General features: G+C 28.1%; 3 protein-coding genes across 9 annotated transcripts; 2 read left to right on the top strand and 1 right to left on the bottom strand.

The window, feature by feature from the left end:
* Positions 1-887: 887 nt before the first annotated feature.
* On the bottom strand, positions 888-4,597 carry LOC100573279 (retinol dehydrogenase 7). Of its 2 annotated transcripts, none has more exons than XM_016807917.2 (5): positions 4,444-4,597; positions 1,972-2,546; positions 1,762-1,914; positions 1,494-1,646; positions 888-1,430 (listed from the first exon to the last, which is right to left on the bottom strand). In XM_016807917.2, exons 1-5 carry the CDS (start codon positions 4,467-4,469, stop codon positions 1,030-1,032), a joined length of 1,308 nt encoding a protein of 435 aa, XP_016663406.1. In that variant the 5' UTR covers positions 4,470-4,597; the 3' UTR covers positions 888-1,029. The 2 variants fall into 2 exon arrangements, with proteins under 2 accessions (XP_016663406.1, XP_003247453.1); XM_003247405.4 differs by lacking the exon at positions 4,444-4,597 and adding an exon at positions 4,069-4,223.
* Positions 4,598-4,666: 69 nt separating this feature from the next.
* Positions 4,667-13,403, top strand: LOC100168867 (membrane-associated guanylate kinase, WW and PDZ domain-containing protein 1). 6 transcript variants are annotated; one of them, XM_003247404.4, is made up of 17 exons: positions 4,667-5,122; positions 5,966-6,159; positions 6,949-7,093; positions 7,571-7,773; positions 7,834-7,914; positions 7,979-8,176; positions 8,560-8,748; positions 8,897-9,168; positions 9,232-9,872; positions 9,942-10,086; positions 10,480-10,678; positions 11,720-11,845; positions 11,929-12,096; positions 12,177-12,217; positions 12,278-12,439; positions 13,015-13,159; positions 13,229-13,403. In XM_003247404.4, the coding sequence occupies exons 2-17, from the start codon at positions 6,111-6,113 to the stop codon at positions 13,363-13,365; spliced, it is 2,901 nt and encodes a 966-aa protein (XP_003247452.1). In that variant the 5' UTR covers positions 4,667-5,122; positions 5,966-6,110; the 3' UTR covers positions 13,366-13,403. The 6 variants fall into 6 exon arrangements, with proteins under 6 accessions (XP_003247452.1, XP_008187356.1, XP_008187354.1 ...); XM_008189134.3 differs by having other exon boundaries at positions 4,667-5,130; positions 6,952-7,093; positions 7,583-7,773; XM_008189132.3 differs by having other exon boundaries at positions 4,667-5,130; positions 6,952-7,093.
* A 2,519-nt stretch (positions 13,404-15,922) lies between these two features.
* On the top strand, positions 15,923-23,944 carry LOC100164779 (E3 SUMO-protein ligase PIAS2-like). The gene is made up of 3 exons (XM_001948112.4): positions 15,923-16,872; positions 21,930-22,658; positions 22,725-23,944. The coding sequence occupies exons 1-3, from the start codon at positions 16,752-16,754 to the stop codon at positions 23,702-23,704; spliced, it is 1,830 nt and encodes a 609-aa protein (XP_001948147.2). The 5' UTR covers positions 15,923-16,751; the 3' UTR covers positions 23,705-23,944.
* The last annotated feature ends 1,879 nt before the right edge of the window (positions 23,945-25,823 follow it).

Raw genomic sequence — 25,823 nt, 5'->3', positions numbered from 1 at the left:
GTTGTTGTGTTCTTTTCAAACTCAGCTCTTTTGATTTAGAAATTGATTCATTCCAGATATAATCAAAGCCAGAATTCCGCTGTTCTGTATAGATTTTATAACAGTATTAATTTTGTGTTGAGCTTTCTTGAAAGCACAATGAAACTTTTTGTAATTCTGCGTTAAGAATTTCTATTTTATCAAAAATACTAATCATAATATTTAACAAAAATAAAAAATCGGATATATTATTCTGTAAACATGATTTGGGAAATTCAAATCTCAATCTTTTCAATGGGGGCTGCGGCCCTCGAGCCCCCATGTAGTCGGCGCCTATGAGTACAATTTATTTTACACATAATTAAACTATATTTAAAAATAAATGGTATATACATACATACTAAAACCACTGTAAGGTATTTAATAAGAAAATATTAAATAGCACTAGAATATAACAATAAACTTTTATACTTTTTATCACATGGGTACCTACTTAGATAATTAAAAAAATATTAAATAATAAACAATTTGTTAAATATCACTAGACAAACAATTTTATAAAAGAGTCCAACAAATTATCACTAGCACTATTTAACCTATAATCCTGAGATTTTGTATAAATACTGTTGGTTCCAATACGTCGTACAACTTCGACGGTAACAGAAAATTATGACAACATTCATGTTTGTGAGAGCACGTTTGTGACTACTCAATGAAGTAACCAGCAACTGAGCAATAAATATGTATATTATTTTCTTATAGTACATACTATGTATGTAATATGATTCAACATTATTCATTATTTTCTTGAATTTAAATAATTTAATTTTTGATAATTATTAATTACTAATCTGTTATCGAACTTTATTACAATAAATACAATAATACATAGGTAGTAATATAATATGTAAAAATAGGTATAAATAAACAAAATACAATTTCATATTTGAACTCACTGAACTATTTTGAAACATTTTACATTTATACTTTGTCATGTTTTATCAAATTCAGTATAGAAATGCACATTTCATAAGTTCAAAATCCTGTTTATTAGATATTTTCAACTTGACTTGCAAAATTATTACGAAACTGTGGTGTAGCCACAAATTTACGTACAACCTTATCTTTAAAATAATGTAAGCCTAATGATGATAGAGTCCAAGCTACAGCAAAATAGATTCTATATCGCCAAGGTTCAGGTACATTATACTCAGATTTGGGTTCGACTGCCCATAGTGCATTATCCATTTGACAGTATATTTTATTAGTGCTTGGAATGGTTGTTTCTGGAGGACTAATGTATACATCAATATTACCCAAGTAATTTTGATAGGTATCCATAAAAGCACCATAATATGCTAATTGCTCCTTATTCATATTATTGCACATTTCTTTATAATCAATCATTCTTTGTTCACCATTCATAATGGAGGAATGAAGATAAAAAGATCCTTAAATAAAACAATTATTGCATTAACTTTTGTTTATTTCATCATGTATTATTGTACTGTTACCTGGTGAAAATGTGATCATTTTTATGCCATGAATATCAAGTTCAACTCTTGTTCCAAGTGTCCATGCACGCACGGCTGCTTTTGTAGCACCATAAATAGATACTCCGGGAAGTGGGAGATATGCACAATGACTAATTACATTTATCACACGACCTGTAGTTTAATTTATTCATGTTTATACTAAAATATTGCTATTTAATTAAAACAACTATAGAATAAAAAATATACAATAAAGTCATAACATTATTAATTATTTAGAAATGTTTACTTTTATCTTTGCGAAATGCAGGCAATAACATAGCAGTTAACTTAATTGGACCTAAAATATTAACTTCAAATTGCTCTTTTATCATTTTTGAAGTTTGCCATTCATATTCCGCCATCACCATACGCGCTGCGTTGTTGACCAATGCATGTAGTTCTAAAATTGATTTGATTATTAAATTAGTTTATTTATCATTTTATATTTTGCACATACCATATTTTGAAACAACTGTTTCATTGTTTTGGTCAATTATATCAACATTTTGTTGAAGTAGATCAGTAACAAAAGTGACACCAGTCTTAATAGAATCATTATCAGTTAAATTTAATTGTCTAACGAACAATTGAATATTATTATTTTCAAGGGAAAGTTGAACTAAGCATTTAGCACCTGGACTATTAGTATTCAAACAAAATGCAATTATCGCAATCTTATTTGGGACTAATAGTGCTTTGTTATTGGAAAATAGCATATTATATATTTTACTGTTATTTTGATTTTTATTCAAATGTTCGCCTTTTAAATATCTCATAACAATTGAATATCCAAGACCTGTATCACAGCCTGTTATAATAACTAATGGAATTGAAATTATTTTATTGTTGACACATTGTTGAGCATTGTGACTTCTTTTTTTTTTTTTTCTTAGAATTTTTGTCATCCAAACTGTTACAGTAACTAAAGATATTGCCAAACAACTGTGTATTACATAATGGTTTCTCACATTGATAATCTGAAATATTTTCATGTTTGACATTACTGTTAAAACACATTGACACTTTTTAGATCTGTCAACAAAGAAAAATGTATTTAACATATTATATTAATACCAATACATACACATCTTTTAAAAATATTTTTACATAAATAGCAACACAATACTTCAATTTTTTTTTTATTATCCAAGTTCATACATTTTCAAACATTACCAGTGTTAAGTCTAAAGTACAGTCAGACTTGGGTAGTATTCCGAATACAGTATTCGGAATACTTTTTAAATACTTTTTTTCTTATATAGGTAGGTATACTCTTATATAATACTAATAATTACTTATTAATTATATTAATTTGAATATAATGTATAACTAATAGATAGCCAGATAGGTGTTTATTATCGAGATTATAATAATGTTTATTCATTAACACAGAATTGAAAAAAAAAATATTTTTGCTCTTGAAATCTAAATCTACTAAAAAAAAGTATTTGAAAAATATTTGGAATACTTCACAAAAAGTATTTAACCAAAGTGTGAGTATAGTTGTATAAAAAAAAAAAAACATTGGTTCCATCTTCCGTTAAATGACAAACAAATCATATTATGTACTAGTTATTATCACTTTTTTCAATAAGTATATTGATTCTTGAACAAATTAGATGATTAATTTAAAATAACAACTTTACTAGTTTATATTATAAGAATTGAAACCTACAGCCATTAAGCATTATTATAGAATATTTTCTATCAGATACTTTTTCTGATTCATTGCCAAATAAAATCTACTATTGTTATTAGTAGGGATCAAATGTTGATGCCCTAAAAACATATAAAAATACATCTGACATAAAAAAAAACTGTACATGTTAATGACATTTAAACAACGCTCATAAAACTAATTAAGTTAGTAAAATTATTTATTAATTTTAAAATCAAAAATTACAATTTATTAACATACATGATTTTGATTTAAATTTAAATTTAAAACTGGTTTTAATCTAGAAAATAATTAAAAATTTGTTTTAAGTAATTTTGTATTTGGTTAAATTAAGTTATCCGATTGGTGGAATATATAAAAATATAATAACACAAATAATTAACTAAGTATCTAGCATTTTTCTATCAATTGAAAAAAAAAAGAAAAATGCTCTAAAATTAAAGTTAGTTATATATATTTGTATGTTATTGAAACATATTTTAAGTTAGGAAAACATTGCCTATGATTTTCCAAAAAAATATTTTATCATAAACATACTGGTTCCTAGTAAGTTAATAGTAATGTTAATAAATACAAACTATAAAACATTTTTTTTAAATTACCATACTATGTTCCATACTTTCACTACAAAAACATGTTGTCATTACTCATTAGTCTTACAATAAATCTTAATTTTGTATGTATCAAAAAATACATCATAATGACATAATCTATGACAATATTACACCTTTTAGATTACTGAACAAAGCAATGGATTTTGAATGTATTGATATTTGATTTTACAATTTTTTTTTTAATATTTTAACTTTTACAATTAATATTAAATGTTTTTAAGTATGACTAAAGTCTATATAGTTATTTAGTTATAAAGTTTACCTTTTTATTTATTATTATTATTAGTTAAACACATCCACATTTTTGACTTTGAACAAAATATTTTAATATAGTAGAAACCTTTAAACCATAATTCTATAACTCACTATTTACTTATTATTATTATTAGTTTAAACACATGCACATTTTTTACTTTGAATTATTAGTATTAAATAATTAAATAAATAATGAAATAATTAATTCTATAATATCATTAATACGATTCATTATACGATTTATATATTATTTATAATAATTTAGTAGGTATAACCATGAATTAAGATACACCTAAGGTATATTTATATTATCTTAATATTCTTGGGTATAACTTACAATATAATTATATATATACATTATAATTTAATGTGACCTATTTACCTAATTTTATTTAACCGTAATATCATTGGTATTATGGTTATGTGCCCTATTTATTATTTTGATAAAGTTGTCAACATGAATAAAAGCATTAATGTTCATCACTGATAAGTGATAACTGATTACTGATTAGGATTTAGGATCAGGGGATGCCATGACGACATGACGTAGCTGCTGGCGCTGTGCGGTTGCTGACACCTGATGGCACGTTCACCATGGTGACCACTGTTAATGTAGTCCGTGTTGCCCGACGGAGGCACTCCCCTCGTGTTATCGAAACCTAAATATTTTCGAACCGTGCACGGTGAATTGTAAGATCTGTTGTACTTTTTACATTTATTTCGTTGTGTAATTTTGTTTTTCGTTCGTTTGTGTGCGTTATTACAAAGTTTTTATATTATTTTTTCCTGTCTCTCGTACACGCGCGCCTGCGCGCGCGCACTCACACAGACAAACACGCAAACACAAACACACGCACACACACCGACACACACACACGCGCACACATACACAGTCTTTCTGCCCTCGCACAAACCGCCAGTTTTTCGTTTACCCGACCCGTTGGACGCGACCCTCACATGTCTGACATAAGGTCGTTGCGATACCGTTGTCGTTTCATTTTGGTGGCTACATGTAAATGGGCTTAGACTGCTTGGAGAGATGCTGGAATCGCAAGAAATGAGTAAGTAGGTAGGTACCGCACTTGTAGAAATATCGCGATCATCACTTAAATAGTGCACTTTGGTTCGTACTCGTGTGACGTGATGGACAGTGTATTTCATTATTTTTTTACCTTTCTAGTACAGTGATAAAATTACTGTGTCATAACAAAACTAGGCAATGTCCTTTTGTACGTCACAGTGACATACCTACTGCCTAGCGACAAAGTCTGTGTACGTCATTAGAGTTATGAAACTAATTATTTGATTTTTACTGTTTTTGTGATAACATTTAGTTTCAATCATGATGACTAGGTACCTATATAATGTTATTTAGGTAGGATTTGTACACTCGATATAATATGTGTTCCTATATAGAGTAAATAATAAATATGAAATCTTGTTAACATTCTAATGATTAGCTAGGTATAAAAGATAATTTGCAATTAACGTTCTTATTCATAATAAAAAATAAATAATATGTCCCACTAAACTCAATACATGTCAAAAATACAAAACGTTCAATAGTAATCATACTTAATTAAGGGGTACATACAAATACATATAGATAAATGTGCAAATGACCATATAATTAAATTATTTACAGATAGATAAACATAATATATTTATAAATTATAATGAAAATTAAAAACAATTGTTAATTGATTAGGTAATAAAGTATAAACAGTGAAATAAAAAAATTATTTGGTTAGGAAATTTGTTAAACAGAAAATTACTTTAAATGGAAGTTTGACAGTACAATTATTTAATAACTCAAAAGGTTAAAATTATTATTTTATCAAGTACCTACCTATATTTTTTTTCTTTACATTGAGCTTTATTCAAAAATGTTTTTTGTTATTTAGATAATTATTATGTACCACTGAACTCCAGGATACTACTCATTATTTATTGAAGAATTGCTCTATAAATGCTATGATTATAAATCATTATTAGCTTATAAAATAGAATATTTTTATGAACAAATGAAACAATATATAATTAAATACCATGAATATGGATAACATGCAAGATAAGCTTCAACGTCCTATGAATAACGGTAAGCAAACAATTTGTTTTCCTTATGAATAAATACTGTAAGTAGTTATTATAATATAATACTTAAGCCTTTTTTTAAAACAATTTTTTTTCTATAAGTATAAAAATATAAAACTACAATTTTTAAAATTTTAATTTGTTTGTTACAAATGTTTGTAGTAAAATATTATGTTATCAACTTAATTGTTTATTTTGCAATAAGTAAATATATATTATTAATTTTATTTGGCTATGATGATGGAAATACAATTTTAGATCCACAGATGCCTACTTATATTTTTATTAGTAAATAAAATAATTCTTAACTATCAGTAAAAAAGCAGAGACATCTAAGAATTTAAACTGATTTAGCATTACCAATAACTATATAAATATAGTTTTTGAATGTTACTATTTGATAGGTGCATATTAAATGGCCGTAAACATTTGTTGAATAAATAAAGACGGGTACATACCTGCAAGCAGTTCACTAGGTTATATAAATTATGTTAACAAATAATGGACTATTCATATCTAAAAATTCTTGTATAGTTTAGAAATGCAAACAAGTTGTCATTGTTTTCATATAAGGATTTTTTGATTTTGAGTATTTATTATTATTCTTAAATCTCATCTAATAAAATTTAAATTGTAATGTATTTGAATAGAGTTCTACCATAATAATTGAACTGATCAGTTCTATTGTTTTGATCTATTGACTGAATTGTACTATAGTTTTTTATTTGATCATAAACAATAAATTAACCTAACCTATTACTTATGTTTTTGTTTAAACTTGTATTTGTTTCAGAAGAATACTTAAATGGGCCTAGTACCAAAAATAATGCATATAATCATTCAAGAGACTCGACATTGTCGGATACTTTGGATTTAGGACCACTCCCACCAAAATGGGAAAAAGCCTATACCAAAAATGGTGAAGTTTATTTTATTGAGTAAGTATTTTTTGTATATTTTTCTACTTGAATTAATATTAAATGTACAACAAAGATAGATATCATGTACTTTTTTGAAATATTTTTAAATCTGGATATCGTTTAAATTGTTATTGTTTCATAAATGTATAGAGTAAGTTATTTTAACTGCTAAATACATTTTTACTCATAAAAATTTAAAACTCGTAAATTTCACATTTTTATAATCTGTTTTTATCATTAAATCATTAGTCCATAGTTATACAATAATGTAAACATAGTAGTTAACAATTATAAATGATCACCTGTTAAGTATAACTTTTCAGTTAAACAACATACTCACTTAACAATAATTATATTTTATATACCTTCATTATTAATAACAAATTATCAACAAGAATAAGATTCTAGATTTTTATAAATTAAAAAATGTATATTTCTATACATGGAGTATTTTGTTTTTGTTGTATTAATAGTGGGTTTTAATATTTATTATAGTCATAATTCTAGTACATCACACTGGTTAGATCCGAGATTATCAAAGTTTCAAAAGAAACAATTAGAAGACTGTTCTGATGATGAACTTCCTTATGGTTGGGAAAGGATTGATGATCCACTTTATGGTACATACTACATTGATCATGTGAATAGACAAACACAATATGAAAATCCTGTGCTTCAAGCTAAAAATGCTATACAGGGTAACATTTTTAATTCATTCATTTTATTAATGATCAATAATTGTTTTGTATTTATTTAAGGAGATCAAATTGATGAGCAACAAGATAATATTCCAAATTATACTTCAAATAGTTTTGAAAACATTAACTCAATAAAACAAGGTTTGTTTTTTTCTTTTTAATCTGAACTTTTATAGATTAATATTATGATGGATTTTTCTATTAGATTCTGGTATCAGTAGTAATATATTTACTACCAATCCACACAAACTAGTTGGAGAACGGATTCGTTCAACTCTTGTAAAATCAATCCGTGGATTAGGATTTACTATTGTTGGAGGAGACGATTCTAAAGAAGAATTTCTTCAAATTAAATCTGTTGTGCCTAATGGACCGGCATGGTTAGAAGGGAAATTACAAACAGGTAAAAAAAATGTATTATAACATTATTTTATTCAATATTTGTCATTATTTTTATCAAGTTTATAATTGAAACACAAATATTATTTTTAAATATCAGAAAAAAAATTATTAACTATTTGGGGATTTTTATTTAACCCTTTTTAAATAAAAAATATTATTTATAATATTATCTTGTTTTTTCTAATCAAGACTTAAGTAGACTAATTATTATTGTCCATTTTTTTAATGAAATATATCATAGTTTAACTTACCTTTATTTAAGTTACTTTTTTCCAGAGTAAACTAATTATATTATTTTTAAAAGTTACTTTCCCAAAATCTTTTAATTATCTTATGTATTACCATATATTTTATATCATATAATTTAAAACTTTGTATTTTTAGGAGATGTGCTGGTATATGTCAATGATAAATGTGTACTTGGATACACACATCATGATATGGTTAGCGTATTTCAAGGCATCATTCCTGGTGAAACTGTATGTTTAGATGTATGTAGAGGTTATCCTTTACCATTTGATCCAAATGATCCAAATACAGAAGTTGTTACAACTGTTGCAGTTGGAAATTCGGGTAAAAAAAAAATAATTAAATATGATACAGAGATTTTAAAATACATTAATGTTGTGATACTGTATTTTCTAAATGCAACAAACTATTAAGTATTTGATTTACGTTTTCTTTAAATGCCATTGTGTTTTTTTTATTTTTCAATTAACAGAACGGCAATTAGATGATCTGTCATACGTTGATAGAGAACTATACATGATGAAAGTTGATAATAGATCTACGTCTAATGAATTATGTAATCAGTCTGTCAAGTCTATGCCTGATTTGTATGCTTCTGAAGAAATTATGAGTATTGCCAGACCAAATAGTACAGATCTTATCTTAGAAGAGCATATGCCTGCTCCATTATACCTAACAATGGCAATAGTGAAAGGTGCAATGGGTTTTGGATTTACTATAGCAGACAGTGCTCATGGACAAAAGGTTAATTATCTATTTAAAAGTTTTTATTGGATCTAATATATTTGAATGTTTATTGTATTATAGGTTAAAAAAATACTGGATAAACAAAGATGTCAAGAGTTAATGGAAGGTGATATTCTTATTGATATAAACAATATAATTGTGCGGAACATGTCTCATAATAAAGTAGTTCAAGTATTAAAAGACTGTCAAACCAATGAATCCGCTGCTATTACTATACAACGGTGCATTCTAAATTCACCGGATAAATTCCGTGTTAAAAACAAAAAAGGAGATATAAAAAACATGTATAGAAGTAAAACTCCAACGATTGATTCATATGGTGATCGAACACATGAAATCAACAGACCCAAAACGCCAATTATTGATAATAGAACACAAGTTTCAAACATTCAAAATAACATACATGAAAATGGATCATCTGATCCATATGCAATGAATAGTATGCCACTTGATGAATATTGTCATAGAGGTGATTCATGGATGCATGTAAGTTCACCATCAACCCAAATGTTTCTTCCTCCATCAATTTATAACGGAGTGATTGATCCTTCTACTGGACATTATATTAACCTACAGCCTGATCATTCTAATGGACTTTATATTAATTCACAATCTGATCATTATTCTAATCATTTATCTAAATCAATTCAAAGTATGAGCTTTGAACATTATGAGATGAATGCGTCCAAAAATGAAGTGAGGTAAATATTCATTGATAGAATTGGGATTTTTGAAAAAATAGCAATTATTGACTATTTTACTCTTCTTAGGTATTTACATAACAACAATGAAATTAATGAAATTGATCAACTTAATAATGAAAATTTGAAACAAAATATCAGTTATGTTACACTTCAAAGACAAGAATGTGGTTTTGGATTTCGAATTGTCGGTGGAAAAGAAGAAGGCTCGCAGGTAGTTTTTTAAAAATTTAAATTATAAGTGATAAAAACTTAAGTATAAATATTTTTGGACATTTTTAAATAGGTATCTGTAGTCTAAAGTAAATAATAAAATATAAATATCATTCAAATTATATTATACAAATATAATTAATGTAAAAAAAAAAAATATTTTTTGGAATATTTAACTTAAAATACAAATTAATAGTTCTTTGTTTTAAATAAAAATACAAGTTTTATTTATATACCTGATATTGAAATATATTTTTCTTATAATTAATATTTAGTACAGTATGCTGCAAAGTATACATTAATTTAAACAATCTTTTATTGACAATTTTAATTTTTTCTTATTAAGTTTACTTTTGCATTTATTAATTCATGCACATGCATTTTAATCTTTAAGGTATCAGTTGGTCATATTGTTCCTGATGGATCTGCTGACTTAGACAGAAGAATAATGACTGGAGATGAAATAATAAGTATTGATGCTCAATCTACTATAAATACATCTCATGATTATGTTATTAATTTGATGGGCCAAGCCGCTCGTAATGGTCGAGTAACTTTGGGTATTCGGCATAAATCCAATTTAAAGCCCAATTGTAAGTAAAATTAATATAATTTCAATCAAAGAAAATGTATGCATGGAAATTTTAAAAAAAAATAGAATTTTAACTAACTGAAATGTAACAATTGATAATTAAAAATAAATTTTGTTTAAAATAATTTAATTACATTACATTATTAAAATAATTATGATTACAATTTCACTTGTTTATCTTTTCCTGAACTTTTTATATTTAATAGTAAGTAATAGTATAATAGACAATAGTTATATAATTGTATGAATTATGTAAACTAAGTAGATAAGTCAAATTACATTGAATTTATATTAGAATATGTCAGATCTTCATTATAGATTGTATAATTATATAATAGTTCAATGCAGTGGTTGATTTGGAAATAAAAAAGAAGGGGGACTCTACTGATGTTGTATAAACGAGCGTTCCACACAAAATTAAGCGTCACATTGCCGTGGAGGGCAAAGCCCTCCACACCTCCCTCTTCACCCATCAACTTATCACACCAAAACAATATAAAATTTATTCGAAAAATACATATAGAAAGAAAAACACTTTTTATAGGAGGGGTCATTTTTCGATTTTCTCAATAGTACTTTAATGCCACGGGAAAAACCACTGACAAATTACAAAAAATTGGCTAAAAATGGGATTTTAATTTCTAATGCTTTGTTTATCAGTTATCACAATAGAAACAAATAAAAATAAAAATAACGATTATAGTTATTTTGTTATAATTTATAATATTAATTCAACTAACTGGCTATAATAAAATATTGTGTACCTATTAAGTAAATTCAGGAAATCACGATTTACAAATTCACTAGCTTATGTTGGGTTCCCAGCGTTTCTTTTCAAATAAATAGAAGGGGTACGCTGAAAAAAAATCTAAAAAGAAGGGGGACTCCGTCCCCCTGCGTCCCCCCCCCCCAAATCAACCACTGGTTCAATGGATGTTTTGTATTTTGTTTCTAATATTTATTGTAATTACTAAGTTGTTAATATAAAAGTTAAAAACTAAAAAAAAAATGATAACTTACACATTCATGTTTCAAATTATAGATATATCAAATTCTACAAAACAACATCTTGATATTGAATATCCTTACGATGTAACATTAACTAAAAAAGATAAAGAAGGATTTGGATTTGTAGTAATTTCATCATTAAACAAAGGACCCACTATTGGTAAATGGTTATTTTAGATCTTATTATTTAAATGGTAGACATTGTAGTAATAACTTTGTATTTCTATATAATCTATATCATAGGTCGAATTATTGAAGGCAGTCCTGCGTTTAGAGATGGCCAAATTCATTTGGGGGATCATGTCCTTGCCGTCAACAATACAAATATAACTAACTTGTCGCATGGAGACATAGTAAACATGATTAAAGATTCTGGTTCAACAGTTACACTAACCATTGGAACGCCTAATGGTAACCTACCAACAAACATACAATATTATTAAAATGTTTAATTAAAGTCAATAATTCTCATGTATATATTTTGTTTTCAGATGATACTGCTAGTACAGTTTCTCTACCAATGTCAAACAAAGTATTAATATTTATTCTAATTTAAATATAGATATAATTAATATATTTAATTAATGTGTAGGACCAAGATTTAGAAGAAGAACAATATCATGCGGTTGAATTAACGAGAGGGCCTCAAGGATTTGGTTTCAGTATAAGAGGTGGTCGTGAATTTCAAAATATGTCTCTATTTGTGTTACAAATTGCGGAGAATGGACCTGCAGCTATTGATGGGCGTTTAAGGGTACATAGAAAATATTTATCTTTAGTGTGTACTACTGAAAAATGTGAATGAAAAAAAAAATGATATGGTTATGTTAGTTAAAAAGTTTTGAAAAATTCCAATTGTCCTGTAAATCTTTAATTATTTTTTTTCGTATGCTAAACTTTGTGATTCCGGAACACTTCTAACTGTTTCATAATTGATGTGGAGTTTTTTGCATTTAATGTAATAGTGTAATAAATTTCACATTTTTGGTATCCGGCATGACAATTTAAATAGGCATAATTACAGATGAACTAGTTTTGCGGAGTATGCGCATCTAAGGCCCGTGTCATAGTTCTCCACTTTTGGTTGGTTAATTTTGTTCTATGTTGTTGTTATATATATATATATGTAATGTATCTGGACTATGGTATGTGGCCAGCTAAACTATATTCCTTTTAGGCTTTAATTAAAAATTCCAAAATTAATCATTATTTAAGAAATAATTTTTAGTTCATATGCGTTTTATATAAAAATTATTATTTATTATTTATACAATATTTGTTGAAAAACAAAAAAAAATTAATACAATTTGTATGTTATATTAATTATAGGTAGGAGATCATATTATAGAAATCAATGGAGTCAATACTAAAAATATGACACATGCTGAAGCCATAGAAATCATCCACAGTGGAGGATCGTGTGTACGGCTTCTTATTCGTCGTGGAACCAGGGTGCCACAACTACCTTCTGAAGGTAATTTTTATGGCGCATTCAATTTTAAGGCGCAATAATATTCAACTTTAATGTATTTAAATTTTATAGAAGAAATGTTTACATCTGCTAATATGAATCAATCTGTGATTAATTTAGATAATAAAATGAATATGTCTCATTCTATATCCTCACTACAGTCCAATTCAAGAGCCTACTGGGATACAAAGTATATGTGCTCAAACTGATTATCAGGAACTGTTCAAATTGATAATTATATTTTTAATTGTAAAAGTTATTATAAATAACAACTATTTTTATTATTATTTATTTATTTTTATACTTTTAAAAAGTAAAATTAATATTATGTCATTATTTAATTGCATTCCATAATGTTTTATATACTATAACTTCTTATTTTAAGAAAAAAAATTGTATTAACACTTGTATCTTATGTTATCAATTTTTTTAAACATGGTAACTTTCCTTAAAAATACATTTCATAATATTTTTTGTTATTTAGCACCCATTTGTTAAATTTTCACCCACTATACCTAACATCACTACTTAACTCAATTATTGAATCTCATTTTTTCAAACAGTATTTTTTTCTCAAGTAGTGATGTAAAATGCCATAGAGATGAATTCAAAATTAAACATTTTTAAACTTTATAATATTTGGTGCTAAATTTAAATATCAGTTTCACGTGCCTGAATCGAATGCCATAATTTTTTCAATATTTATTTTATAGAACAGAACTGAGTAATTTGTACATAACATCTAAAAGATCTATCAATAATTTGTTATATTTTCTGAAACAACAAAAACAATCGGATAAGTAATTATATAATATAATTGTGATTAATATCCATATAATATTTACTTGTTCCGTGTTATTTATAGTTTATTAAGAATACTCACCAAATATTTTATCATAGTAACAAAACTCATGACATGTTATGAACAATAATTATGTAATTTTTTTTTTATCTTTAATGTATGCAAATCAGTACATTTTTTTAATTTATCATTTTAATCTCAAGTATTTATTTAGCAACTATCAATTTATTATTTGATACTATTATATTACATTTTTTTTTTTACTGTAATTTTTATTGTCAAGCATGCCCTCATAGAATGTAATTTTTGCAAATAATAAAGATATGTATACTTGGTTTTTAATTTATTAAAACCAAAGTTAATTATGAATACATTTTTAGTTAATTATTTTAAAGTTAAACCTTATAGGTATAAATATAGATAGCGACTGATTAGTGAATTTAAAAAAGTTAAAACACTGATAAATGAAGAATTTTATAAAAGGAATTACATTCTATTAAGTTTGTTTTAAATATGATAAGTGTCTCAGTTATAAATTGTATAAAATAGTCTCAATTATTTTATTTTATATTATAAAAGATCTATAATGAATCATTCTTAATACTAGTATTATGAATGAATTCTTTGAGACTTTAATTATTATTATGTATTTAAGATTAATTTAATTGTTGACTTATTTTTAAGTCAAATTATTAAACTATAACTTATCCCTGGGACCAATGAAACAGCATAATTTTGTTGCTAAATGTTTACTTTAAATTATGTAATAATACTTTTAGAGCATTAAGCAGAACATTTTTTTTAACACCAATAAATTGATAATATACATACATTTGAATTTAATATAAATGTTTTATTTATAGTGTGTTTGTAATATGAGATAATAAATACAAATTTTTCATAGAATATAATTGTGTAAATTGTATATACTTAAATAAATAAGCTTTTCTATAATATTAAAATACTACCTAGGACTAAATTAAATTTTCAAATATTTATTTCCTTTATATTTTTGTTTCTTCATAGTTGAAGTTTATTTTACTTTATAATAATAAATATGGTAACTAGTGAATTTGCTTAATTATATAGATATAAGTACAAATAGCATTAAATAAATAGTTTTTAGTTTCTACTTCACGCTTAACAATATTTTATAGTGCAGAATATTTTAGTGTTACATTTGATTTTTTTTATTTAAGTAAGAATTTAGTCTACATGATAATAAAATTTTATTTTTTCCCTAGAAATGAAAAATCCTCTTAATATTTTTTTTCATTACAAATTTAAAATTTTAATTTTTTTGATGATCAAGTTATATCGGCTCTTACATAACCATAGATTAAATATTAAAATTATGATTGTCATCTATTATGCTGTAATTACTATGTTAATCGAGGAGAAATAGTGTCTTAAGTCTGTCTAGTTGAAAATCTCAATGGGAGAGATATGGGTTTAATTCCTGGTCCTGGGCCTAATTTTTGACGTTATTTTCTAAAAAAAACTTAACAAATTTTTGAAGTAACAAATTGTTTTAATTTGTAACTTTTCTGATCAGTGAAAGGCGTATCATATTATGATATATACATATACAATAAAGTATTGATATTTTTTTATTTATTTCAGCCAAATCAATAACAATAAATTACATTAATAATAGCTGAGGCCTGATATATATTATTTATACCAACTGAGCTATTAGTTTGTTTATGATTAGGTTAGGTAGTTATACAGAGCTCATGGATATTATATTAATTTTATAGTAAAATACATGTATAATTAAAAATATGACTTAATAAATTAAATATAACCATTGATTATAAATATTAATATAGGAGATAAATATTTTAGAAACAAAATTATATTAAATTATAAACTTATATTAGTTATATTGGACTAAAAATATTGTTTATAGTAGATCAGAGATGAAAGTGTTAAAAATTGTCTTAGTAATAATTATTTGCTGAAAGATCTCATGTGCATTATATAAATATAAGTAGGTACCTATATAACTGGTTGTATTTGTATTTATATGATGTATTGTGGAGATATGGATGTCACTATAGCGTTGTTTGCATATGAAAACAATTGAAATGAGTGTCACTCGAATTTTAAAACGGTAAAAAAATTATCGTTAAAATGTACGTAAATTTACCTTACCAGGTTAGGTTAGGTTACCTTACCAGGTAAATTTACCGAGCTCCCATCTCCAATCGTTATATTTTACGGCATCGTAATAACCGAATTTTACTGTACATTAAACGTCTTATTTTAAACTTGTTCATTTTTTTTATAAGGTTAGTATATCCTTTTTGTTTCGCGTCTTTATTATGTGGGACATGTGTACTATGGCGAACAATTGAAACCATTTATTAAACAGTGCTAAATTTAAGAAACAATCTAAGGATATTTCTTTATAGCCAGTTAGATTCTTTAGATTGGATGTAATTTTATAATATTTTCTTCATTTTTTATTTTTCATTACAGACTCGATTTACATGAGGTTTTTCGTAAATTGTAGATCATTTTAAAATTAGAATATGGCTTACATACATTACAAAATTATACTTTGTCATAAAACTAACTCTTCTGTCAATCCCGGAAAACTTGTATGTTTGATTATAAAATATAAATACACCCGGTGATCGTGGCGCCATCTGTTCGAATTTTATCGAAGTATTAATACTTTTCTTTTTTAGGAAGTAATACAATTTTTCTTTTCTATGGAATTCGCTATAATTTCTGATGATAAAAATGCAGTTGACTTTTAGTAGGTATCAGTAGCTTCGTAGAATAATGGCAAAAAGAAAATCAAATCTTGGTAGATATACTATTGCTAATAGAGGTCGGAGGAAACGATTAGCCAGAAAAGCTGCTACTCAAATGTCACCAGGATGTGATCGTGAAAAAAAAATCGGTAATAATCTCAATACTAATTTTGTAATAAGTAATAACGTACAATAAACTATATTTTTAACAATTTCATTCTTTTCGTTTATTATTTTAAGTTTAAAATTGAAACTGATTTTCACAAAAAGTATTATTACACTTAAACTGAAGTATACACCAAACGCAGGTTGGATTTGTTCTCAAAGCTAGGTACACTGACTTGTCCGTGACTGAGGTATACATTCAGTCACGAATCTACGATTTTTTTTATGTAGGGTGCTAAGGTTAAGGTCTCGTATTCTGTATAGGGGAACGCGGGGTAAAACCGATACTGGGGTAAAACCAATATTGCTTATTTTGCATTATTCTATCAAAATTATCAGTTTTAAATTTATTTCATATTTTATCGTGAAACATGTTGTTATCACTGTTGACATCCACTGTAACGTTTTGGTTTGAATTGTTATTCGATTACGAACATTTTGAAGTTGTTATTATTATTTCATATTTTGGATTTAAGATTTAACAATGATAGAACTATACTACAATTACCATACTCATCTAGTATGAATCTACAACTTGTAAAGACTGTTTTGAAATCACTAACTTATTTTTATCTAATAATATTGTGTAAGTTATCAACAATTTCGTAAAAATTATACTTCGAAGCAAAACCGATTAGTTTTTATAATGCTTGATAATTGCTATTTTTTTATTATAGGTTAGGATTAGGTACACCAACCTAATAATCAATTATTTTATTTTATTAAGAACAACCTGTGTTGTTAAAATTTGTTTTTATTTTGGTTTTTTGAATATTAATTATTTTATAAATGTCTTATAATTCATAGGTAATTTATGAAACCTGTACCATCGGATGTATTTATATTTTACAATCAAACATACAAGTTTTCCGGGATTGACAGAAGAGTTAGTTGTATGTAACCATGACAAAGTATATATTTTGTCATGTATGTAGCTATGTAACCCATATTCTAATTTGAAAATGATCTACAATTTATGAAAAACCTCATGTAAATCGAGTCTGTAATGAAAAATAAAAAATGAAGAAAATATTATAAAATTACATCCAATCTAAAGAATCTAACTGGCTATAAAGAAATATCCTTAGATTGTTTCTTAAATTTAGCACTGTTTAATAAACGGTTTCAATTGTTCGCCATAGTACACATGTCCCACATAATAAAGACGCGAAACAAAAAGGATATACTAACCTTATAAAAAAAATGAACAAGTTTAAAATAAGACGTTTAATGTACAGTAAAATTCGGTTATTACGATGCCGTAAAATATAACGATTGGAGATGGGAGCTCGGTAAATTTACCTGATAAGGTAACCTAACCTAACCTGGTAAGGTAAATTTACGTACATTTTAAGGATAATTTTTTTACTGTTTTAATATTCGAGAGACCACTCATTTCAATTGTTTTCATATGCAAACAACGCTATAGTGACATCCATATCTCCACAATACATCATATAAATACAAATACAACTAGTTATATAGGTACCTACTTATATTTATATAATATACATGAGATCTTTCAGCAAATAATTATTACTAAGACAATTTTTAACACTTTCATCTCTAATCTACTATAAACAATATTTTTAGTCCAATATAACTAATATAAGTTTATAATTTAATATAATTAGGTAGGTATATAAATAAAATTCCAACAATCAATGATAAATGTATTATCTTATTATTTGCATAGAAAAATAACTTATCATCTTAATCACCATTATAAAATATCAAAATACAAATATTATTAATAATTACTTTTACTAATTAAATGTATAATTACATAATAGGTAAGTAATAACATTAATTTATAAAGGAATTTTAAATAAAAATGAGTGTGCTCAACAATTTATAATATTTTAAATACATAATACATTGTTAAAATAAAATATTGTCAGTTATAATTCTTTAATTTTTATAGCTTTTTTGAATGCAAAATCATTTATTGTGTCTTCATATTTCAGTTGTTCTATATTATAATTAGGGTTGATATGATTTATATGAAATGAAAAATAATGAAATATACTATAGTTACAATACTTAAATTCAATGGTTATTTGTATTTGGTTTAGTAAGTTCCTTTGAAAAAAAGGTTAATTTTATATTTTTCTCCATCATTATTTCAGTATCTGTTATACCATGCATCGGTATTGCCCCATTACAAATCGATTTTGCCCCAGTATCGGGGCAAAACCGATAAAATGTTAAAAATAGTTAATGGCTTGTTACAAAATAAAAATGAATGATATTCCACTGTATTGTAATTCAATATTGTAAACAAGAAATTACTTAATACAACTGTGCAAACAGATCACGTTTATTTTAAGATCCTGAATTATTATGAAAATATTCATTTTTTCAGTCGGTTTTTCCCCGTGTTCCCCTATTTCATACAAATGGCAAGACTTTTTTTTAGTACTTCAAATGAATGTGCTCAATATTTGAACTTGAAAAACAACACTATTTAATATAGCTTAAGCTACTTCACTTAAGCTACCCTGTATTTTTTTGTTTTGAAACATAGGTACTTATTTCAACTAGTTCAGAATGATGATGCAAAAAACAATTGGGGACATCATTATTTTGGAAGTTATTCAAAATTTGCAATTTTACGTTTACACGCACAACACTGTAGTTTACTGTCGCGCCGAACGCCTATAACAAATTTTGACATTTATTTTTACGTATCTGAACGAGTTAAGAATGAAATGAGCGGTATATTTCCTGTTTTCCCGGACACCCTTTTTTTAATTTGTTTGATTCGACGTATGTTGTTAAGCATGCTAAAAACGATGGTGAAGTCAGAATTTGGCGATCAAACTTATTTCTGAAGTTTTAGCTATTTGAAGACTAATCCAAGAGACCCATCCAAGGGTGAACAGATTCTAACAATTTTTCTTTGAAATATTTTTAATGGTCTAACTGCGTATTCATTTAAACCCACACCCGCATGTGTTGCCTCCGTCTTACAAACGCGTAACATGGCAAATTTACGCTCAGAAATACAAGTTTTATGCCGTTAGCTTAAAAATTAGTGAATCGACCTATGATGAAACTTGATGGTAAAAATATTATCTGTGTTTTGTTGCAATTTTTTTATTATATTTCAGTTTTTAAGTAAATTATAGCGTGTATAATAAATGTAAATTAAAAATGCTCATAACTCACTTAAAAACTGAATTATCGTAAAAAAACTTCCAACAAAACACGGATAATGTTCTTAGCATAAAGTTTCATAATAGGTCGATTCATTCTAATTTTTAATCTAACGGCATAAAACTTGAATTTCTGAGCGTAAATTTGGTATGTTACGCACTTACGCGTCTGTAAGACGCGGAGACAACATGCGGTGTCCTCTTAATGTATTTTTATTAATCGTATGTTTTTATTTGATCAACATTTTATTTCTTCAAATTTTGTTTGCGCTACAGTAGTTACAACAAGACTCATCTTAATAAATAAAATTGTTTGAAATTTGTAATTATGACTTCGAATTTTGAACACCAAAAGCTTATCGCAAACGTAAATGACGTGTTATAGCCGATCGTCAAGAATTCGAGCAGTTTATAATCGGTACGCCATTCAGTTTTGTCAACAACTGATGGAAAAAAGTACGCGATATTTAAATCCCATCATCTAACTATGAAGGTGAAATAATGTAAATGCAAACGCGCTGAAGCGGCTTGTTACAAATATAAACAAGACAAACTAAAACGAGAATAACGAGCTCACGAAGACCCGCTGCCTAACGTTTGAAACGTTTCGCGTCCGATCGTAACCTAGATGACATTAAGGAACATTACTTTTTCATGTAGCAGAGAAAATGTCAAGTACAATGCCATGTGTCACATTTAATTCATTTTTTTTAAGTAATACTTCTTTCCTGAGGTGTAGGTGGAAAAAAATTGTATCAAAAATGAAACGACACCTTTGATGCTAATTTTCTCGAAAACTACTCAACCGATCGTCTTAATTTTTTTTTAATGAAAGATTATATTACGGAGAAGGTTTCTATCGCAATAGCATTTGTCTAAGTTAATTAATATTTGTGTTATCTATTAATTGAAATAAACGAGTAAATTGTACACCTATATATGTATACACATTTGATTATTACTATAGTACCTAACGAATAAAAAATAGTAATATAAGGATTACGCTAACTGCTCAGAATCGTTTTTCGTATATAATAGTTTATTATTGTATTCAAATATAACACATCCATTACAACTACTGTACAGCAGATCAGTACCAACTTGTCCACCTTTTGAAGTCAAACTTATTTCTTGTTTTTTTTAATGGAAGATTATATCACGGAGAAGGTTCCTATCGCAATACCATTTGTCTAAGTTAATTGAGTTTTTTCTTACTGTTAATATTTTTGAGTTTTTGTATTATAGTTGTTTTATGAAAAGAAAACGTACTATAGGTCGGTCAAAATTTAAGGCTAAACAACTGCGCCTTTATAGATCGTTGAGCTCTAAAGACGACGGCGAACATTTTTCGCAAAATGATGATCGCATTTAATAATATATGTTCAGTTACGCATGTTCTGTTTGCGATAGCTTATTGTATTGATTTTTCTCACTCTCTCCGTAATTCGCTTATAATTTCATGGGCCAAATTACTTATGAAAGAAGTTTTACTTCCTCAGAGTGTAATGGCGGGCTCATACACTTTCAATTTTTCTATTTTTGTTATGGTCTTCCTCTAAACAAACTTGAAGGAAAAAACTTTGGAAAATCACTAACTAACCTAGGTTTGTTGTTATAAGCTAATCCTAGTAGGGAATAAAAAAAAATCAGATTGATTATTATTATTACTTTCTAGGACAAGCTTTCAAATATTTGTCACCCTTTACAGGAATTTGATCTAGTTAGGTTATTTGGTTACTACAATTTAAATTTATTATGAATCTTCAAAGGTTACATAATAATCTATACATATTCTATTTTAAAGATGATAACATATCTATTTATTGCATTTACTTAATAAAAAATAATTAATTAAATTATTATTATTTTATTTATTTTTTTAGTGACTATGATGACCAACCATGATGAAGGTTATAAAAATATGCTGGCTAGTTTCCGGATTAACGACTTGAAAACATTATTGGGAGCTTTTGGTCGAAATAAAGCAGGACGAAAATCTGAATTAAAAGATCGGGCACTTGAATTATTAAGAACTAGACCCACTGGCTTTAACCACGCGGCATATGTAGCAAAAATATATGAAATATATCATGCCATGCTAACAGATTTGCCTAATAATAATGATATTATGATGCGCACCTTATTACAAACCCAACAGAGACAAATGATGACCATGGGGCAGATACAGGCTCCACAACAAAGAATGTACCAACAACCACCACAATATCCTCAACAGCCAATGCATATGACCCTATCTGGATTACAACAGGTTATGCCTCAAATTCAAAGAGGGATTTATAGTAATTCAATTGGAGCAAATACTATGGCTAACAATAACATTCAATATATATCGGGCAGTTATCAGCCTTCTGGACCTCGTTCTATTACGTCATCTCATTTGTCCTCAAGTCAACAAATGAATGTGGTGCCAGATCCATTGGGATATGATATGAAAGGAATGCCAGTTGGAAATAATTCTTATACTCCATCTCCTGAAGCTGTAGCCCTAATCAAGTTCAAAAAGTTACCATTTTACGAGGTAATTGACGAAGTTCATAAGCCAATTTTTCTAGCTGGCACAGACAGATGTACATTACAAAACTTTCCTAGAGGTAGCAATATATTTTATTATTTACCTTAAGTTAATTATATTTATAATAATTATCTTATTTGTTTAGGTATGAAAGAATCGCAATTCAAAATTTTTTTGTCAGCCGAGAACGTCAATATGGTTGCCATGAATCGTGATGTTTCCCCAGGAAAAAATGAGTATATTTATCAGTTCCAGATTCGGATTAGTCAGTTAGTGGAACCTATGAGTAATGAGGTAACAGATTTTATGCCTCTTGGACTACACATTCGGCTTGGTGTGAAAGAGTGTCCATTACCACCTACTGCTCCTAATACTCGGCCAGGAGCTAAATCCAGACGATCTCCAAGACCTATAAATTGCACTCAACTTGTTAAACTTTCTCCAATCACTCCCAACACGATCTATGTAAATTGGACTCCTGATGGAAAAAAATATGTTATGGCTATGTATCTTGTAAAAAGATTAACTTCAGAAACGTTGATACAAAAACTTCAGGATAAAGGAGGTAGGAGCACAGAAGAGACTAAAAACTATATAATTAAAAAGTTAGCAGATGTGGATCCAGATTTGGCCACTACATCTTATCGATTTTCCTTGGTGTGTCCATTGGGTAAAATGAGAATGAAGTTACCTGCAAAATCTATCCATTGTGATCATTTACAATGTTTTGATGCTAGTACATTTATTTTAATGAATGAGAAAAAGTCAACATGGATGTGCCCAACATGTAATAAACCTTGTTTGTATGACGATATACAAATAGAAAATTATTTTTTGGAAGTTGTTTCAAGTCCAACACTCAAAGAGTGCAGTAAGGAAATTGAAATTTTAGCTAATGGCACATGGATAGTTTATGAAGAAAATAAAGAGACAAAAACCACAAATAGTACTCCTGATGCAAAATTAAAATCTATTGATTTTGTGGATTTAGATAGCGATGAAGAAAAATCTAATGATATGAAAGTAGATCATAACCCTAAAACTGTCAAACGCCAAGAAAACTCGAACTTTGTCGATTTGACATTAAGTGACAATGAAGAAGAACCACCAAAAAAAAAAAGATAAACAGGAAAATGAGGCACAGGCCGCTGATGCTATACAACCAGTTGCTGTAGTTGATTTAAAACCACAAGCTCAAGTACAGCCGCAACAAGCTGTTACCAGTTCTGAGCAAGGAGTAGTAATTGAAATAGACAGTCCATCCCCTCCTTCGAGTCATATCCCTACAACTGAATCCTCCTAAATTTTATTATTGTTGCAAGTAAAACAATTTTAAGATACATTAAACTTATTTAAACATTTTTATGATATATAAATTAGCATATAAGATAAAATTAATTCTTAAAATGTTATATTTAATAAATATTAAGATAATAATATAATAATATCCTTCTTTTTTTATATTATTAAATTATTTATTATTTTAATACAATTTTAATTTAATATAGTGACAACTGACAACGCACACTCTGTAAGATACTACTTATGTCAGTGGTCTCTAACTCAAAGTACCAACAAGCTTATATATTAATTATACGTCAAAGGGTCGAGGGCAAAACACTTTTTTACTCATCTTAATACTAAATCCAAAATAAAATAAATAAATGAAGACAGCATTTATTTATTTTATTTAGTATAGTATTTTTTTTAAATTAATATTATCTGAGCGCACGGCAGTGCGCCAGGCCAAGTTCCAGCAATACTACGAAGACTCCCGGGTTTTAATGCCTTGCGGCTACAACCACGGACCTTCTATTAGCCCTAAGGGCTAGTCAAGAGCCACGGAGGTTTACGGCCGACGCCTGCCGACTCGTAACACAGCATGAGGGTGAGTCATGACTGACATGTCCGTGGTCGACAGACGGGAGACAGCACGTCGTCGTAGGGACCACGAGCCCGGCGGTGGCCGTTACCCGCCTACCGTGCAAATTTACTGCCGGTTACGGTGTCACCGGCGATTCTCTAGCGAAAACAGGGAGCCCGCACGAAGCCGACTCCACGGGAATCCGCTTAGCAAGGTGGACGACAATCATTGCTCGAATGCCGCCCTGGGCTAACCTTGCACCCGTGCTACCTTTCATAGTTCGTCAAAGGTAGGACATGCCTCGACGAACGCCCTCGCCTACCGAATTCCGGGGCTCGTAAACAGACACGCCGTCAGACGCAAGCCCGCGACGCTCACCGCTCTGCCCTGGAGACACGAGCCGACCTGACTAACACTAAGACGCGTGGCTGTTGGACGGAGTTAGATCCGACGCCCGTACACTCAACTCGTATTGGGTGTACCACTGGATGTGATCAGTAGTCACACCAGTGACCGTGAAACGGCAGAGGGCATCCTGACCGTGAACACGGGTCATTTATCGTTGCTGTCCGCGGCCTGCTGTTAGTTATTCACAGGCTACCCAACTCTGCCGAAGCAGAGGGAACCGGGCGTTCCTTCATCCGCAACCCAAGGACGCGATCTGTACCGACTGTCGTCGGTTAGAAGAACCATCAGTAGGCGTCTGTGGTTAATCTAGATTCCAGCAATGCCAGTGTATCTTTACAAGAACCAATTCGTCCAGTTTTTCTAACATATATATCTCTGTTTCCTCTTAAGATCAACTTTTGAAATTTAAAACACAGATTAATCCCGAGTAGTTTAGAACGCTGTAAGAAAATGTGCCCTTAATATTGTGCCGTTTAAAAATGGGAGGACTTCAAAATTTGCAAAATTGTTACGGACTCACTCACTGATCATCAAAATTATAAGACACTTCCCGAATAGGTAGAAACGTGAAATTTGGCACAAAGGTAGGTCTTACAGTGTAACTAAAGGGAAGAATCTAAAAATTGAATTTTTTTCAAAATGAATACCGCTTCAGTGAGTGTATTTCTAAACGAATGAAGTGGCGCGCTAGGCACGCATAAACGTTTACTTTAAAACAGCGTTACAATATGGTAATAAGGAATTGTTTGTAGTTGACTTATATATAATATATTATATTTATAAAACATAATAATGTTTTTGTACATTTATTTTATTCAAATACAAAATATACAAGAGAAAATCTACGACATACAAAAAAAAAATTTTTAAATTAAAAAAAAAAAAAATAAATTATAATAACACGTCGTCCACGATGCTGAAGCCCGCAAAAATAAATGATATCCCCAACAAAAACATAACCGTGAAAAAATG

The sequence above is a fragment of the Acyrthosiphon pisum genome, chromosome X, assembly GCF_005508785.2.
Source record: "Acyrthosiphon pisum isolate AL4f chromosome X, pea_aphid_22Mar2018_4r6ur, whole genome shotgun sequence".
Taxonomy (NCBI): Eukaryota; Metazoa; Arthropoda; class Insecta; order Hemiptera; family Aphididae; genus Acyrthosiphon; species Acyrthosiphon pisum.
Note: the sequence above shows the minus strand (reverse complement) of the source record. Positions and strands in the feature narration are given on the sequence as shown.